The 17,770-nt window shown below is 33.6% G+C and overlaps 1 protein-coding gene across 1 annotated transcript; it reads left to right on the top strand.

Moving 5' to 3' along the window:
- The first annotated feature begins 1,911 nt into the window (after positions 1-1,911).
- LOC124187050 (calpain-A-like) lies at positions 1,912-17,651 on the top strand. The gene is made up of 14 exons (XM_046579296.1): positions 1,912-2,049; positions 3,623-3,799; positions 5,146-5,333; positions 7,408-7,711; positions 7,779-7,960; positions 8,889-9,139; positions 9,502-9,659; positions 9,757-9,974; positions 10,098-10,140; positions 11,062-11,106; positions 11,342-11,471; positions 15,911-16,038; positions 16,134-16,329; positions 16,584-17,651. The coding sequence occupies exons 1-14, from the start codon at positions 1,912-1,914 to the stop codon at positions 16,667-16,669; spliced, it is 2,244 nt and encodes a 747-aa protein (XP_046435252.1). The 3' UTR covers positions 16,670-17,651.
- The last annotated feature ends 119 nt before the right edge of the window (positions 17,652-17,770 follow it).

The raw sequence follows: 17,770 nt of genomic DNA on the forward strand, positions 1-17,770 counted from the left end.
ATTATTCTCATTGTGATTGGAAATGATTCTCGAGGTCTCAAAATGTGAAAATGCAATGAAAGGTTGAAATTATTTTAATCAGGCTGACAATGAATATAATAATAGTTTTCCTCTCTTTTCAAGCAGAAAGTTAAGACACACGGTAGTCGTACGGTGAGTAATTTTATGGTGTGGGAAATTGGTATTAGTTTATATTTTATATCTTGTATCTTGAAAGATTACTCTAGAGAACTAGTACAAGGGTGTGGTGAAAAAAAGGGCGTAGCTTCACCATTAAGATCATGGAGTACTCCTACCTTACCGAGCGATTTGAACCCTTTCCGTTCGGTTGTTCATTTCATAAAGGAAGAAAAAGACTCGATCGGTAAAGGTAGGAGTTCTACGTGATCTTGACTCAATGATTAAATTGCTTCTCACGATTATTTCTCATCTCGTGCTAGAGCTGTTTGACCATGTACCTCGAAGATTTGAATTTAATTTGTTAAAGTATTCTCTGTAGCAAAGAGCTAATTTTTTAAAACTTCTCTCTCGGATTGTACGTACGGTAATCCATGGCAGCGTTTGTGAAAATGTCAGCATACGGATAATACCGTTTTTACAATAAGTTTACAAATTTTTTCTCGACAAGGGCTAGAATTGAAATATCAAACGGAAGTAGGAAGACAGTAAAGAGACCGTAAGGTTGCTATAAAAATATGAAATATAAGTGCCAGCAGGCAACGGTATCGGGCACATTCTAATTACAAATTACCTTTTAATTACAAGTCACGCGTATAATTAAATTACATTTTAATGACAAATTGCATAAGTAAATGATTAATTACTTTCACAAAACAGATGACAAAATAACATTCTTGTTTGTAATTTGAAAAAATCAAAATAGAAATTACGTTTGCTTCGCGTAAGTTGGTTGAAATAAAAGGCAATGTACGTCTCAACTTTGTATTCGGGACTGAATGAAACACAAATTACATTTGTGGTTAATGTTTAACTTCGGTCTAGTTACCATATTCGCAAGTAATTATTGATATTCTTATTCTGATCGGTCATAATTTTCAAATTTGAATGACAACCACATCAGATACAAACACAGATTTTTATCATCTACAATTTTGCCCATCTGCACTGGTAGTGAGAAAAAAACAATTATCTTGATATTTACGAAATAAAAATATGTACGTATTCCGTACAGATTATAATATAAATTCTCATCTAATGTACGAAGGATATTTGGAATAAGATATTTCGTGAATGTTGAAAATGCTGTGGACGAAAAAAATGTTACAGACTGATGAAAGAATTGCAAATTCGCAAATGTTTTCTTGATATTTTACTGTGATTGTGCTTCATGAAGTTTTTGAAATTCCAGCGAAAGTAATACAATTTTTTTATCGTACTGACTTACAATTAACAAGTTTAATCCGATAATTACGAAAGCGGAAACAAATGAAACCTTGGTTTTGGAATCTCAGACTTGTGGCATTCTCGTTTCCTACTTCTTAAAAATATCATTTCGAGTTTCCTGCTTGACACTCATTATCGCAATATTGTGCTGGATAAAGCGTTGGTAAAGCTCCCCACTTTCAAGTAAGCTAGGGTATAAAGCTCGCAGGGCATCAAAAAGTTTGCACAAAAGCAAGAGTTTTCATTGCATTTTAAATTCGAAGAAAAAAAAAAGTTTTATTTGCCGATATATAAATACTCTTGATTTTAATACATAGTGCGAGAAGAGTTGCAAAGTTTTAGAGATTGTAACAACAATACAAAGCCATATCAAACGCTGAAATGAATCACAGGACGTATACATCGAATAGTGGGAACTATCGCCTCAAAAACTATCGTCAGCATGGAACAGCCGATTTGAAAATAAACTCTATCTACAAATCGAATGACGGAACCAAATCTAACGAAATGAATCGCAATACGAGTGCGCCTTCATGTACCACCTATCGTCAATCCGCGTCCGGAAATACACGCCCAACTCACATAACTTACGACGACAAGCCTCGCACCACTCATGGAAACTACATCGGAAAACCATACTATAACGTAGGCAAAAATTATACCGACAAACGATTTGCCAGCTTTTGGCCAGCGTTTTAGGGTTCAAGTTTTGATATGGTCGCAGTTTGGATGTGTTACAGTGCATATTAACAATGAGATGCTAACGAGGGATTTTTATCTTGGTATCCAAGGTTAATGATAAAAAATATCCATAGATGTTAACATTTCAGCCCTCTGGTGGGGGCCCTACTCAGAACTATAACATTTATTGAACATACTTTATATTATACGTAATGCATTTGACAACAACCAAAAACAAAAAGCGAAGTACCACTTTGGCCATCTGACACAATAATTATCGAGATCTGTAAGACAGACGACGTCTTTATAGGCTTACATGCAAGATACGATGTTGAATAAGAGATATTGGTTTCGTTTAAATTTAAAATGCATGAGTAGGTTCAGCGATTGACCGTAAGTGGTCTCCCTGTATGTCAAATAAGCGAGTATACCATTGGTTTTTAATTGTTTATTTTAGTTTTAACGCCTATTGGTTCTTGATAATTATTAGGCCGGATGGCAAAACTGGTTCCTCGTTTTTTGTTTTTGATTGTTATCAAATGGATTTTGTATAACGTTAGTTACGTTCAATGAATGTTATAGTTGTGAGGAGAACCCTCACCAAAGGTTTGAAATTTTATCATCTATGTATTTTTTTTTATAATTAACCCTTGTTTGCCGCACTTCTGGAAAATCACATGCTTGACACACTGGGGTCGTTTGTACCCCAGTGAGAAAAATTCTTACGTTGAACAATAACACCCCTAGTGAAAAAACCTTATTGTCAGCAATTTCTCATAATTTTGTTTTTAGTGATTCTTAGAAATTCAATATGTGTTTTTCTGGATATTATTTAGACAAGTTTTGCATTATTTCTGGAAAAATTCGAACGAATTCTCTACAGAATTTCCGACAAAAACTGACCTAAGTCGAGTTCTACATCAGAATCGAATGAATTTGCAAAGGACTTCTCAAAGTCGCTACAAACTTCACTTTCTATTGATAATCTTTAAAAATCTGAGTTTTCATCCTTCTGACCGTTTCCGATAAAGTCAAGCTGCAGTTTAGAATCGATTTCTAGAGAATGAATATTTTTTTAGAACTTCATTTTGTACTACAAATCTGAAAGGATATGAGTTCTGGTGTTTCTGCCTGTTTTTCGACGATAACATGTTATGAAAAACTAAGGAAGATTTGTAATAGAAATAATAATTTCTTGGGGAAACAGTTAAAATTAATGGTTCTGAAATGTAAATCCTAAAAAATCTGAACCAACGTGTCTGTGAAAGAGTATTTTCAATATGACTACAATCATAAAAACTTTTTCAAACATTTTCAAGTAATATCAAGGTTTTTTAATAAATCCACTGAAATTAATTCACAGCATAATGCATGTAGAAGTTAAGTGTTAATTAAGCTAATTGTAAATCTAGAGATGTTTAAAAAATATAATTCTTCTTGAAAGATAGCAAGAATATAAACAATTTCGTATTATTTTGTAATTCTTTCGTAACTATCGTTAAAATATTGACTCATACCTCTGTTGTGTTGTTCATAGCTCGGAGAAAGAGGCTCGGGTATCAGAGCACAAGGAACAATTCAAGATTTTAACCAGCTGAGGCAGGAATGTTTATCGAATGGAACACTGTTCGAAGACCCCGAGTTCCCGGCACAAGATGATTCCATATATTTTTCGAGAAGACCCGACCGCTACATCGAATGGAAACGTCCAATGGTAAGGATGAACGAATAACAAAGGTTAACAAAATAAAAAAAATTTTTTTTGAGTATTTATGTAAATAAGTAAATATTTATTCTGTACATTGAATAATAACCAACGTCTTCATTTAATATTCACAAAATTTGCTTTTGTCTTTTTGACGTTCATATGTAACACCGGTGAACACGAATTTCGAGTCTGGGTTCTAGATGTCAAATTTTTATTTCTTCCACGTAACTAATGAAAGGAAAACTAATTTTAGTAAATAAAGTCTGGATTAGTAGAAACCATAACGATATTTCGGATTTTACCAAAAATTACCTAGTTTTTCAAACATTTATTGCATGTGACAATTAAACAAACTTCAGCTTCGCATTTAAATTTTTAAATGAGAGTGATTTAGATGCGACATTGAAGTTTTTTTAAATTTTTATTTACAATAAACGATTGAGAAAATAGGTCAAATTTCTTAAAATACGAAACATCGTTCTGGTTTCTACAAAAGCAAACTTTATCTAAGAAAACTAGTTTTTCTTTCATTAGTTACGTGGAAGAAATCAAAATTGGACATCTAGAACCCAGACTCAAAATTTTTGCTTAAACTTCCAATGGTGTTTCTTCGGCCCAAAATTTGGAACTTCCGATGCTTGGTTCCATCCATTGGGTCTTTCTCGCTCAGTTTTCAATAGAATTAGGTTGTAGAAGATCTGGAATTCGAACTGCACTATATGGCTTTGAAATAATAATAAACCCGATACAGTTCAATCTATAAGAGTCTTTCATCGAATTGAAAATAGAGGACAACGAACATTAATATTTATGGCAAAAATACATAACAGGTTTCCTTTATTACGGTATTTCACTCATCAAACTGCTAATTTGATCAATTTTAACCGGACTGAAGAGAAGCCCAATGGATGAAACTACACACCAGAACTTTTCCATTTTGAACCGTAGAAACAGCCCTTAAAGTTCCGGCAGAATCCGTGTTCCGGAGGCCTGACACTCTCGATGTCAGTGACAGGTCACAAATTAGCGAGGCAGTGTCTCGTACCATGTATCGGAAGTCTCGATTAGTCAAGCTTGATTAAAAACTGAAATTCTTGCTTTTATTCCCATTTCGGACAACAAACAAAACATAATGACCAGTAAAATATATAGCCCAAAGTTCATCGTTTCATGCTTCTGGCTAGCTTACCAAGATTTATTTAATCCTCAAGACTATCATATTTTAGTTTCCAATCAATATTGATGCATAGAAATTTCAGGTAGATCGTGTATCACAAGAATTTTCTGCTACGTTCTTTCTCCTATTTCACCAATCAAAGACACCTATAGGTAATGAGTTCACTTATTTTCAGGAAATTGCACACGATCCACAACTATTCGTTGAGGGGTTTTCACGGTTTGACGTACAACAGGGCGAGCTTGGTGATTGCTGGCTCATCGCAGCTGTTGCCAATCTTACACTACATCCAAACTTATTCTTTCAAATTGTACCCGAAGATCAAAGCTTCGAAGACAACTATGCAGGGATATTCCATTTCAGGTATAATTTAGCATCTGACATGTTACACCATTCATGTTGCATCTAAACTGTTTGTGATCGCATATTTTCATTAACTATCCAAAAAATAATTCTATCAAGGTGCGTGGGATCTTTTTAAAGATAAATGGGTGATATTGTCTCGATGGTAAGTTACGGAAGAAGAAAAATCTGTTTTACAAAATCTCTGCCAGTGTGTATTTGTGGGTGTGTGAAGTTGGCGGCCCAAATTAAAAATTCAATAAAAATTATGTGTGCGCTAACTCTTCCCGAATGAGTTCAGGAGTTCTCGAATATTTTCAAAAATAGTTCTGTTTAATTATTAATGAAAAATATTGACTTTTCGAGGGGCCAACTTTACGAAGCACCCCATTTCGGAAAAAATCGAGCAAACTATTGTTTTGAACTGCCTGATATGTTTCTGAGTCTAAATATCAAAAAAATGGCAGTCTCAAAGGATTAGGTTTTCCCAATTTTGACAGCTATATGAATTTATTTTTTGATCAATCCCAGGTTTAGTAATGTCCATCAGAATTTCTAAATTCGTCAAGTTATTTCTGAATTTATTGAATTAAAATTTTAAGAAACGTATTGAAAAAAAGAATAGCTGCATCACCAACGTAGCCAATTTGCTATGCTGACAGTTGAAGGTCCAATGTAGTACAAAAGTTTTTCAAACGCGAAAATTTGCAGAATGTAATTACAAATCAGTATTTGATATTGTTGTAAAGATTTAACAATTTCATCTAATTTCTCCAAACAGCAACTTCTTTTCGTCGTAAGTTCTTTCCATTTGCTCAATACATCATCTATCATAGTACATATTACGCCAGTCGATATATCTAAAACGATTTTTACCCGTACACTTTACAAACGAATTGACAATTGATGATGTTTCTAGTAAAATAACAATTGGAATAGAAAAATTGTAGAAATTGCCAGTACTGATTTTTTCAATGGAGTCTTGGCAACGTGACTTTAAGTACTCTGGCTACTGGAGACAGCGCTGTTATTTTTTCAAATTCGTATCGCCGATCAAAAAAGTCAGTAGAAAGTGTTTTATGCAACGTACGGTAAATTTTGGGGACTAAATAACTATCGTGCACTCTAGTCAACATAACATTTTTCTTGAAATGGGGTACTTCGTGTTATTGAACCCCCCAAAAGTTATGATGGATTTTTCAGTAATAATTGAAATGAATTATTTTTGAAAATAGTTCAGAAATCCAGAACTCTTTCGGAGAGAGTCAGCACACTCATAATTGTTAATAAATTTTGAATTTGGATTGCCAACTTCAGACATTCGTATTTGTACCAATGATAGCGAATACACATGGAATAACATCCTCATTGCGTAATAAAAATGAGTCTGAGCAACTTGAAATAATACAAGCTGAGTTATCAAAAATTTGAGTGGAGTTGCAGTATATATATTTAAAATTTCTCAACTGTCCGACTGTGAGTGCTTATGGGCTTACTTAGAGATATTCTACAAAAATTCTACGGATAACGATCTCTCAAGCAGGTAGAAATCGATTGGTATAAGTACAAATGTTCGCGAATTACTATATTTGTGCTCCATAACTATCGCAATATAAGACTTCTTGAATGTTTTTCAGACCGTTTGTAGGGATCTGGCTAGCTATTGTAAAATGAACTCAATTACATTATAATCAAATAAAAACGACCAGACTTTCATCATTTTGAACGTTTTAATTTTAAAATCTTTTCTCAGATTGTTGATATGTCAGCTTGTGTATTCGAATTTGTTCAGAAGGATTGCTGTTTCATAGAAGGGATGTTGTTTTATTCAGGTTCACCATTATTGACACAAAAAACACTGTTGGAGGTTTATTTAACGCTTCGGTTTCCATTTACCGAAATTTTAATTTAGACGGGATGACTCATTCACCGCAATAGGGTGCTATCAGTTTTTACAGGTCGAGCAAGATATCACTTCTTTTTACCAAAATAAAAAGGTCCAAAAACTTTTTTGTATCATGCGAGTTTACGTCCAATAAATGTATTCCTGCAATGAGTGGTAATTTTGATTTTTTCAATTGCTTTCTGCACTTAGATTTTGGCAGTACGGAAGATGGGTAGATGTAGTCATAGATGATCGCCTGCCGACTAGTCAAGGGAAATTGATGTTTTTACATTCAGCTGAAAATAACGAGTTTTGGAGTGCACTGCTTGAGAAAGCCTACGCGAAGCTTCATGGTTCGTATGAAGCTTTAAAGGGAGGAACGACATGTGAAGCTATGGAAGACTTTACCGGAGGAGTAACAGAGCTGTACGAAATGAATGAAACACCGCCAAACTTGTTCAATATTCTACTCAAAGCTTATGAAAGAAACTCATTAATGGGTTGTTCACTGGAGGTAATTGACAAAAGCGAACTTTTAATCTTGTGAAGATGATCTAAACATTCACACACGAATCTTTCAGCCGGATCCAAACGTATTAGAAGCTGAAACGCCAGAAGGTTTAATCAGGGGACATGCCTATAGTATTACACGAGTCAAGTATGTTGATATCATGACGCCAAATCAAGTAGGAAAAATTCCTTTATTGAGATTGAGGAACCCATGGGGTAACGAGGCTGAATGGAACGGACCTTGGAGTGATCAGTGAGTATATGCTATGCAAAAAATCTTGCAACGTAGATAAAAAAAATAATCTAAAAGTAATTACAGAGATACGAATTAAATTAGAGATTTTAAATAGGCTGTAAAACCTTGTGCATATTTGCATATTTTTTTTAATGCATTCTACCGTATTCTAAATCTATCAAAAGTGTACAAACATCTGGGTTGCAACACTTCAATGAATAATACTTAAAGCGGCTATTGGAATTTAAGATTTCTTGAGGAGGTGAACACTCCTAAAGGGAAGTGTGTACTTCGTGAAAAAATGTCCTGTGAAGTCACTTGGAGTCATCCAGTTCTTTAGAGTTTAGGAGTCCCCAAATCTGGTGTACAACCAACTAATTCAGGAATAGTTACCCCTCGGAATTTTCTTAATGTGCTAATAGCGCACAGTACTAGAATCAAAACATAGAACGATGCATGAAGTTTTACCAATTATCGATGTGAGCGTTACAATATGAGGCCTGAAATTTAATACAAAATAACTGCGAATATTTAGCTACCCCATCAGCCACACAGACGGCCGAGAATATACCATGTACTTTTCATAATCAGATTGAAGGATATAAATGAACATTATTTGTAATATTATCCCGATGAATAGATAGATAGATAGATAGATAGATTTCATATTAGATGACGACCATTGGCGTGTCACTGTTCTTCTAATGTGAAGTTCAGTATTCATATGTCATAGAGATTGAGAATCAGCATATGATCATAGTTTTCGTTAATTTCAGGCTGTATTTTTTACGGAAGTTGACCTGCAGCAATTATAGTGCAAGTGCATTGTGTTATTGTCGTGACAAACTATAAGTAATATTTGCTTCATTGTAAGAATGCCATAGTTTTTATGCTTGTAACGTTGCCAAAAATCTGATTAACCTAATTGAAATTATGTGTCCTGTAGATCACCTGAATGGAGGTTTATTCCTGATCATGAGAAAGAGGAACTGGGATTAACGTTCGATGTAGATGGTGAATTTTGGATGTCTTTACAAGATTTCAAGCATCACTTCACACGGCTTGAGATCTGTAACTTGAATCCGGACTCTTTAACAGACAGTGATCTCAGCGCTGGTAAAAAAAAATGGGAAATGAGCATATTTGAAGGGGAATGGGTACGCGGAGTAACAGCTGGTGGATGCCGTAACTTTTTAGGTACCTTGCCAAACAATCATTACTATTGGGAAATATCATCATAACATCAGAACCTAATTGTTCGCATTATTCTATAACCAGATACCCTAAGCGTTTAATTTCAATGGAGGCAAATCTTAATTCTTAGGGTTTCAAATTACTCATGTTGTATAAATTATTTGAACATAAACAATAATGTACAGGTTCTACCATCCACGGGCGAAATAACTGGTCAAGCTGTCAGCCTGGTTGCATTACTTTGATTTTTTTACAACATACAGTGACAATCCCCATAATTAAAAAAGCCTATGCAAAAGATCATTAAGTTTCAAAACCTGACGCTGGATGACATTTGTTAGAGCGAATTTCTTAACTATTTTTAGAAACCTTTTGGCACAACCCCCAGTATCGTATAACATTAGAATACCCTGATGAAGATGATGACAAATGCACGGTTATCATAGCATTGATGCAAAAAAATCGTAGGGCACAAAAACAGATGGGTGCTGATTGTCTGACAATTGGCTTTGCCATGTATCGTGTAAGTTTTAATTGGCTATGTTTGAAAAATTTGAGGAATGTATCTTACATATTGTTGGAAGAATGTGAGTAGTGACTTTTCAATCCGTTTTTTTTAGCTGGAAGATCCCGACAGATTACCAAAGCCGTTGGATGTTAATTTCTTCAAGTACAACGCCTCGGTAGCTCGATCTCCGTCATTCATTAACCTTCGTGAAGTTAGCTGCCGATTCAAGTTGCCGCCTGGTGTTTACTGCATTGTTCCCAGTACTTTTGATCCGCATGAAGAAGGCGAATTCTTATTGAGAGTATTTTCTGAAAATCAGAACAACATGGAGTGAGTCATGAAAACACAGTCAATAACGAAATTGGCAATTTTTCTGCAACTTTCGAGTTAATGAAACGTCAAAGATGATGCTGATTTTACATATTATATTATAGTTCTGAATTCTGATTGCAGGGAAAATGATGAACAAATTGGTATCGGCGAAGTCGATGATAGGGTATGTGATATAGAGTTTTGTTTTCTGAAATCAAATAACAACAGACGTGTATAGATTATCTAAGAACATGCATGAAAGCGTAAACAATTAACTTGAGTTGTTTGGACACTAATATTTCAATTTTAAATATTAATTGATAACGCTAACTAATCGACAAAACAGTCACTTTCAATTTTGCTTAATATTCACCTAATATCCTCTAACTGAATATCGATCGGACAGAATCTTACTTAAGTTTTCAATTTTCTAAAGTATCAAGAACATTGCTATTACAGATAACAGTCAAATTTCCTGTTCCAGTCTATAAACCTTATAGGTGTGCAGCATACTTCACAAGTCATATGTGAATACTGCTACGTAGTGAAACACAGCCAACGCAAATCACGTAGAGACTCTGCATGTTTGTGGAAAAAATAGTAGTACTAACAATCACAAAAACATATATTTGAACAAGGCTGGTAGAAACTCATTCTGCTCATTTTCCATACGTTTTAACGAAATATGAATTTTTCTTACCTCGAAAATATTTGTTGTTTAATAAACTATCTAGGGTATTTCGCTTTTACAAAGAAAAGAAAAGAGTTTAAAATGTAACACTTTTGCAATTATTACCTCACTTCATTCTAATTAGCATGAAAAGTTAGAGAATATTCCCTTATTCCACTCGCTTTGGGCCTGAAGTACTGTGACAATCCAACGGAAATCTTCAGTTAAAGTCATGGAGTACTCCTACCTTTACCGACCGAGCAAAATTACCCTATTTCTTCCTATATTAAAGATACGATTTTCAAGGAAAAACTTTTATTTCTCAGTTCTACCAGCCCGTCGGCATTGTCAATATTATAATTGTGTGGGAACTAAGTGATATACTGTCACTAATCACTAATCACGTGTTGCACGTTTGTGTCGCTTGGCTTTTAGGTCAATAACCATGGTAAAGAAAGGCCAGAAGGGCAAGAAGATACAGTAAGTATTATTATTAAAGAGAAAGTAATTTTTAGGGGAAAGATTGTTACACAGTGACCAATTAAAATATTCGTCGAAATTTATTAAATTTCCACTTTGCACCTTGCACGAGCACAAGAATGAGTATAACATAGTTGAAATGTATAGATGTAACGAAAACTGATGTTTAGTGTGAGTGTATACTTTGTTTAGATGTACTTTATACTCAAGACAATCGTGATGATTTTTCCATCAGGTAAGAGATCAGCCTGAGCCTGATAAAAACGAGGAAAAAGTACGAGAGTTCTTCAGAAAACTTGCCGGTGATGATATGGAAGTCGATTGGATGGAACTGAAAGAAATCTTGGACTTCGCTATGCGCAAAGGTTTGTAGCACAGTTAATCTTTATGTACAAAAATATTGAAAGTGTGCTTGTTGGTGGATATTCATATTGTTGAAAGGTATGATGGACTATCATTGTACATACATTATATGTAATAATCATTAAACATTAGCTGTGGAAACCTTGAAAAACTTCAAAATGCAAGTCCAATGAAGTGCTGGTTGAATAATTGTTTCTTTTCAAACAAATGATAAACATCTGTGTTAAATTTGAACACAGTCTTGTATTTGCTAGAGATGCTCAGTTGAAAAACTCACTGAAAACTGTTTGTCTTTGAATAATATTCGAAGTATTTTACAATTACACTGCAAAACAAACAAACCCATCCCAGTGAATGTTAAATTATTCACACTTGGATATCTTCACAACCTACTTGAACATTTCGCATGAATTCTTCACGAAAATTTGTTTACACATTATTTACGGCTACATTATCATTTCATGCCCATATTTCTATTCTTTTGCTTACGCATGTACATGCCACTAAAATGCAGCCTTCTAACTTTAGTTATTTTATATATGTGGCTCGTTGTGTTTGCAAATAATTTGCTCTGTTCTCTTGATACAAACGATTCAATGCATGCTGTAAAGTTAGATGCAAATACTGTTCAGAATGACTGAGAATAAATAGCTATAAATTGTCGATAGAGAGCCATGTATATAATAATTGTGATATATGCATAAATACATTTTGATTAAGTAATTGTTCATTGCATTTGAGTTCGATTGAATCCTTTAAATTATTAATTCAAACGCGGAATTTTTTTTGCTATAAAAAATAATGGGAATCTTCATAGGTTTGAATAATATTTCATTGTGTCTTGAGAATTGACGTGCGTTGCGTTTCATATATTATTAGGCACAACGGGTCTTGCTATAGTCAATAGGGAAGGAAAATTTTTTCTAATAAGCGTGATGTTATTTGAAAGAAACGTATTGCGCCTTTAACTTTGGGTTATTTTTGCTTGTTCGATCTTTCTTTCACCTAGGTTCGGTGCATCAGATTGGTTTTTTTTCGGGTTGTGTAATTGATTGATTAATCGTATTTTGGAGTCACGGGTCCTTTCAAATGTTTTTTTTTTAACTTATTTTTTTTTCATGTTAATCGATTAATCATCTTTTGTTGATTGATTGTGTTATCGAGCAATCCATCAATCGATTAATTGGAAGAACAGTTAATCAAACTCTACGACCAATCGATTATTCAATAAAATAATCAATTTAAGCTTACGATTAATCGATTATTTGCACAGCTCCATTTTCTATTGTCTTTCTCAGATTTCTCTTCTGTAAGTCAGATCAAAGTTCAACCATATGCTTCACTTTATTTACTGGTAGATTGTGGGAAAACTTTATGGTAATTTGCATTGGTATCTGGTCACTAAGTACAAATCACCATGCAGTTTTTCGATAGTGTCCAGGTTTAAAAATGAATATAATACATACAGTGTATGTGCATTCATACTGTAAGGGGTATTTTAAAAAAATGCTATTACATTGTATCGACTTCTCACCTCTGAGATTTGTTTCTTTTAGTCTGAAAATGATTTTTCCAAATCAACTAATATTTTTAACAAGAGTACAAATTGACTTATTACACCAGTTTTACTAAAATTCTGTCATGGGAAAAAGTATTAAGAACAACATCAAGATCTCCTTTTCCTCAAAATTTATTAAGGAAGTTCTGTCTTATTTATAAACTAAAATCTAAATTTCAGACATTTGAGTGCTATGCTTTTAATTCAATGTCTTAGCGTTCTTAAGACATTTTCACAAAAATTTGTAGCTAAAATTTATCGAAAACTGTATAAATAAAAATAAGCTTGATATTACTCAAATTTTTAACCCTTTGCAGTCGCGCTTGTTAGTCATCCGATAAGAAATACATGGTTTCTGGGAACAAAAATGACCCAGTGCGACCGCTGAGGTTTCAGAAAATTCGTGAGAAAGATTTAGAAAAAACAATTCATAGAGGAAATCTCAAGTCCTTTGATGATTTGTTTTAAAGCTTCTGTGATTGCCTATCAATGGCTGATCAAAACATCGTAGTTGAGAATTGGGTTCGAAAGCAGTGTACCTCAGAATTTTGGGTGTCGACATTGCAACGTCTCAAAATTTGATTCAAGAACATCGTATCTCAGAATATGGTTAAAAAAAACATCGTGTTTAAAAATTTGGATCGACATCATACCTGAAGTTGAAATTATATACACATAATTTCCTAAGCTGCACCACATGATTGATTAAAAAATATATGCTGCTAGTAAACATATGAATTCTGTTTAAGATCTAATATTTTTTCGCTAAATCAATTCTGTTAGGGCATAATTACTGTAATTATCTTCCGAACTATTCCATTCCTTTTTTGTCAACTACTGTTCAAATGTAGTTCATAAAGTTAATTGAATCATATTTTTAAATTCAATTTATAAATTAATCAAAACCCTAATTTTTTTTTAAACTGATCTATCCGGCAATGGCCCAGTGCTAAAAAATGTTGGGAATGAAATCTTAACGTGGGATATGATGTTTATGAATCAAATTCCAATACAAATTTTCAAATAAATCTCTTGTATCACAGCCGTAAAGCTAGGAATCTGTGGTGAATTTTTTCATACTTGTTCGCTGAATGGTTTGGAAGCTTCTAGGGTACACAAGTGTTTGCAAAACTAAAAGCGACCATCACTCAAATCTAAATTAAGATTATGGTGATATTTATTTAAAATTAACGCTTGAAGTGATGATAAAGTTAATGAAACTATGTCTTAAAGCATTGGAAAAGTTACATATTTCATGTCTTGGACATCAATTGTATGAGATATAACTGAAGGATGCTGCTTGTTCAAGAAAAGGTTGAACCCTGAGAAATTTTACATATGATCATTTCAGTCAAAGTATCAGCTATAAATTGAAAAAATTTATAAAACAACCTATAGCGAACTGGAAAAATCGTAGATTCTGAACTGAATATTCACTGTCTCTCTAGAACTTAACTTAATCACTCCTAGATCTAGAGCCATAATACAAAATATATATTTGAAAATTGAAGTGGGTGAAAATTCTCGATTGCTGAAAATTGTCAGAATCACTCTGCATGTATATTTCATTCTACGAACGGATAACACAGGGTTGGTACACATGTGGAAAAACTGATATAAGTCGATAAATGTTATAAATAACGCAAGAATTTCATCTCTTCAGAACAAGGTAGTTTGTATTTAGAGAAATGGAATACACATTTTTTCTGCCATTTCTTTCACATATTTCGAGCGATACAAATTCTCTAGTATCGACGATTTCTGTTGATCATCGCGTTTTAACTTGATTACGACATTCGATACTCAAATTAACTGTCTTGAGGTGTAATTTTGGTTGATAAAAAAGGCCATACAAAATGACAACATTGTTGTAATAATGAATTTTTTTCTCCTACATAGAAGTAAAAAGTTTTTCCAATACTTGCTTGGAAAATATAGTGTCCAACCCTCTGGCAATTGGTTTTAGTCGTCGAGAAATTCACAATTTGCGCCGTCAGTTTATAATTTTTTAAAATAAAAGGTGCAATAATTGGTTCTAAACGTGTCAATAACTGGTACACTTACCGTAATGTTGTTCATACAAAATAGCGATTATTGGGGTTTGAATGGGGAAATCCATCCTCTTACGGGCATGGGTTAGAGTTGAAATGGAAATCTGAACCCCAATTAAATTGAATAACTGGTTGTCAAGATAAAAATTCCCAAAACATACCCACTTTTACATGTATCTTCTTTCAAATATTTTTCGGAGAATTAGAATGGTAGATATTCATTTTCAAAGATCATCTCACACGGGAAATTATTGTTTTCTTGTCAAGTGGAACATTTTTTAAATCTCATGGTACGAGGCCCTATAACTTTGAATTAGTTCTTATAGGTGAGCTGACAGCAAAAATTCTTAGCGTCATTGATATTGCGATACCTTGGTGAACCGAAGTTCCCCCTATTTACCAACGCTTAGTCTTGAACATGTAACAATGCAACATGTATGTACAGAGATGTTAATAAAAAAACAGATAGTAATAGATAAGTAGCGATCATGTATGTGCTTCGCAATTCATCAAACGAGTAGCAGTTTGTTGACAACATGATCGTGTAGTAACAAATCGATACTCATTAAGAAAGATATATGTCACTCGTGATAAGTATTCTACAATTTTCTATTTTCATAGGTTTGCTTAATTAACCGACCTCTATAACCAGCTATACCGCATATAACAACTTTGACAGCTAATTAATCTGTTACTAATTGAATAAATTTTAATAACTACTACAAATATTTTATACTCAGCCCTAAAAATTCTATTCGTAAAAACAAAAAATAGTACCTCTCAGCTACATTATGAATCTAGCTATTCATTCTACAATGATATCTCATTTCAGAATTGCAAAACGAAGGTTTCAGTAAAGATATATGCCGTAGTATGGTTGCCATGCTGGATACAGATCGTTCCGGTAAACTAGGATTTGAAGAGTTCAAATCACTTTGGAATGACATTAGAAATTGGAGGGTGAGTAAAGGTGCTTTCTAATCGATCGATCATAATTTGCCAAGCTCATTCATACGTATAACTCATGATGAATGTTACCAAATTCTTCTCTTCAGGCTGTATTCATATTATACGATAGAGATGGTTCTGAATACTTGAGCGCGTTCGAGCTTAGACAAGCTTTAAATAGCGCCGGCTATCGCATGAATAATCATATTTTGAACGTACTTGTACATCGTTACGGAACGAAGGATGGAATGATCGCATTCGACGACTACATCATGTGCGCTGTACGTCTAAAGACGATGATTGGTGAGTCAAATTGGTAAAACAAAACGAACAAAAAAGATTCACAGAAACATGAGACAGCTTCGTGGTCAGTTCAAAACGAGAAATTGTATAATTTTAGACGTGATTTGAAGAGTATACTCAATACAACATAAGGATTGGTACTCTAATTAATCTAACAACAACATATTCTTCATTACTAGTAACTAACAATCGACACTCGATTCTTTGGTAACAACAAATATTCATAATATCTCATGATTAACTCACGCTTGTAGATATATTCAGAGAACGCGATCCAGATAAGACAAACACTGCTACTTTTACAATGGAAGAATGGGCTGAGAAGACATTGTATTCGTAATCAATAACAAAAAAGAGGCAAACCAAAAGCACAAACTCAGGAACAAATTATCGACCAGATGTTGGTCAACGTGAAACTTTGAAGTACTACATTTTTCAAATCCCGGAAGCTAAATACAATTGAAGCTCTCATTTCTTCGAAACTCCAAACTCCTTTTTTCGTACCTGTTAAGCTTTATTGATCACCTCTTTCATTGTAACTAATAACTCACTATCCCTAAATATTCGTTTGTAAGCTTGTGCGTTTCAGATTTACTCTATCAATTCATAAATGTACAGATAATTTTTAAAGTACATGTGTATCCATTTGTGTTAAGTCAATTCAAGTTTTCGAGCTAACTGGGCTTACCAACTTGATATTTAGAGTCAGTTTTATCGAGAGAACATTATTAATATTTTACTCACATCTTCACTTTCGGGGCATAATCATTTTTTTCCAATTCATCAATTGGTGCATGATAAACCCCTATGTGTGTAAAGAGAAAACATCAAAGTTTGTAGAAGTTGGTTCAATTTGCAGGAGAAACGATGATGTCAAACAGAAACAGGTTTAATTTATGTCGGCTGTATACAGGGATCCTGATACCTTAAGGAGGTTGATTGGCAAAAAATTACGACTTTTTATTAATTTCATCACGACATAGTCATACATTGAGTAATTATGAAATCATTATACAAAATACAAAAATCCGAAAATCGTAATTACTCGAATTATGAAAAAAAAGTTAAACACCGAAGCTTTGTTTCTAATCGCTTTAAAATGGTTAAAAATCTAGTAGATTTGTTCGAATATAATAATTCAATAAATACTCAATTTGCTAGTATCTTGTAATGAAATTAATGAAAAGTATCCATTTTGGCCAACCCACCTCTTTAAATAAGACATAGGCAGCAGGACCAGGATAGCTATCTAAATTATGATTAGCGAGTTGGTTTCATGGTGCAAAGTATATAGTTGATGTTTATAACTAACTTTTATATATGAAAAAATGTACAAAAATATGGTCAGTGAGTTAGTGGGATTCGGATTGACAAAATACAATTTTCAAATCCCACTCGTATGCTGCATGTCTACAAAATGGCACTTACTTTGTGACACTAA

Source organism: Neodiprion fabricii, chromosome 7 (genome assembly GCF_021155785.1).
Source record: "Neodiprion fabricii isolate iyNeoFabr1 chromosome 7, iyNeoFabr1.1, whole genome shotgun sequence".
Lineage (NCBI taxonomy): Eukaryota > Metazoa > Arthropoda > Insecta > Hymenoptera > Diprionidae > Neodiprion > Neodiprion fabricii.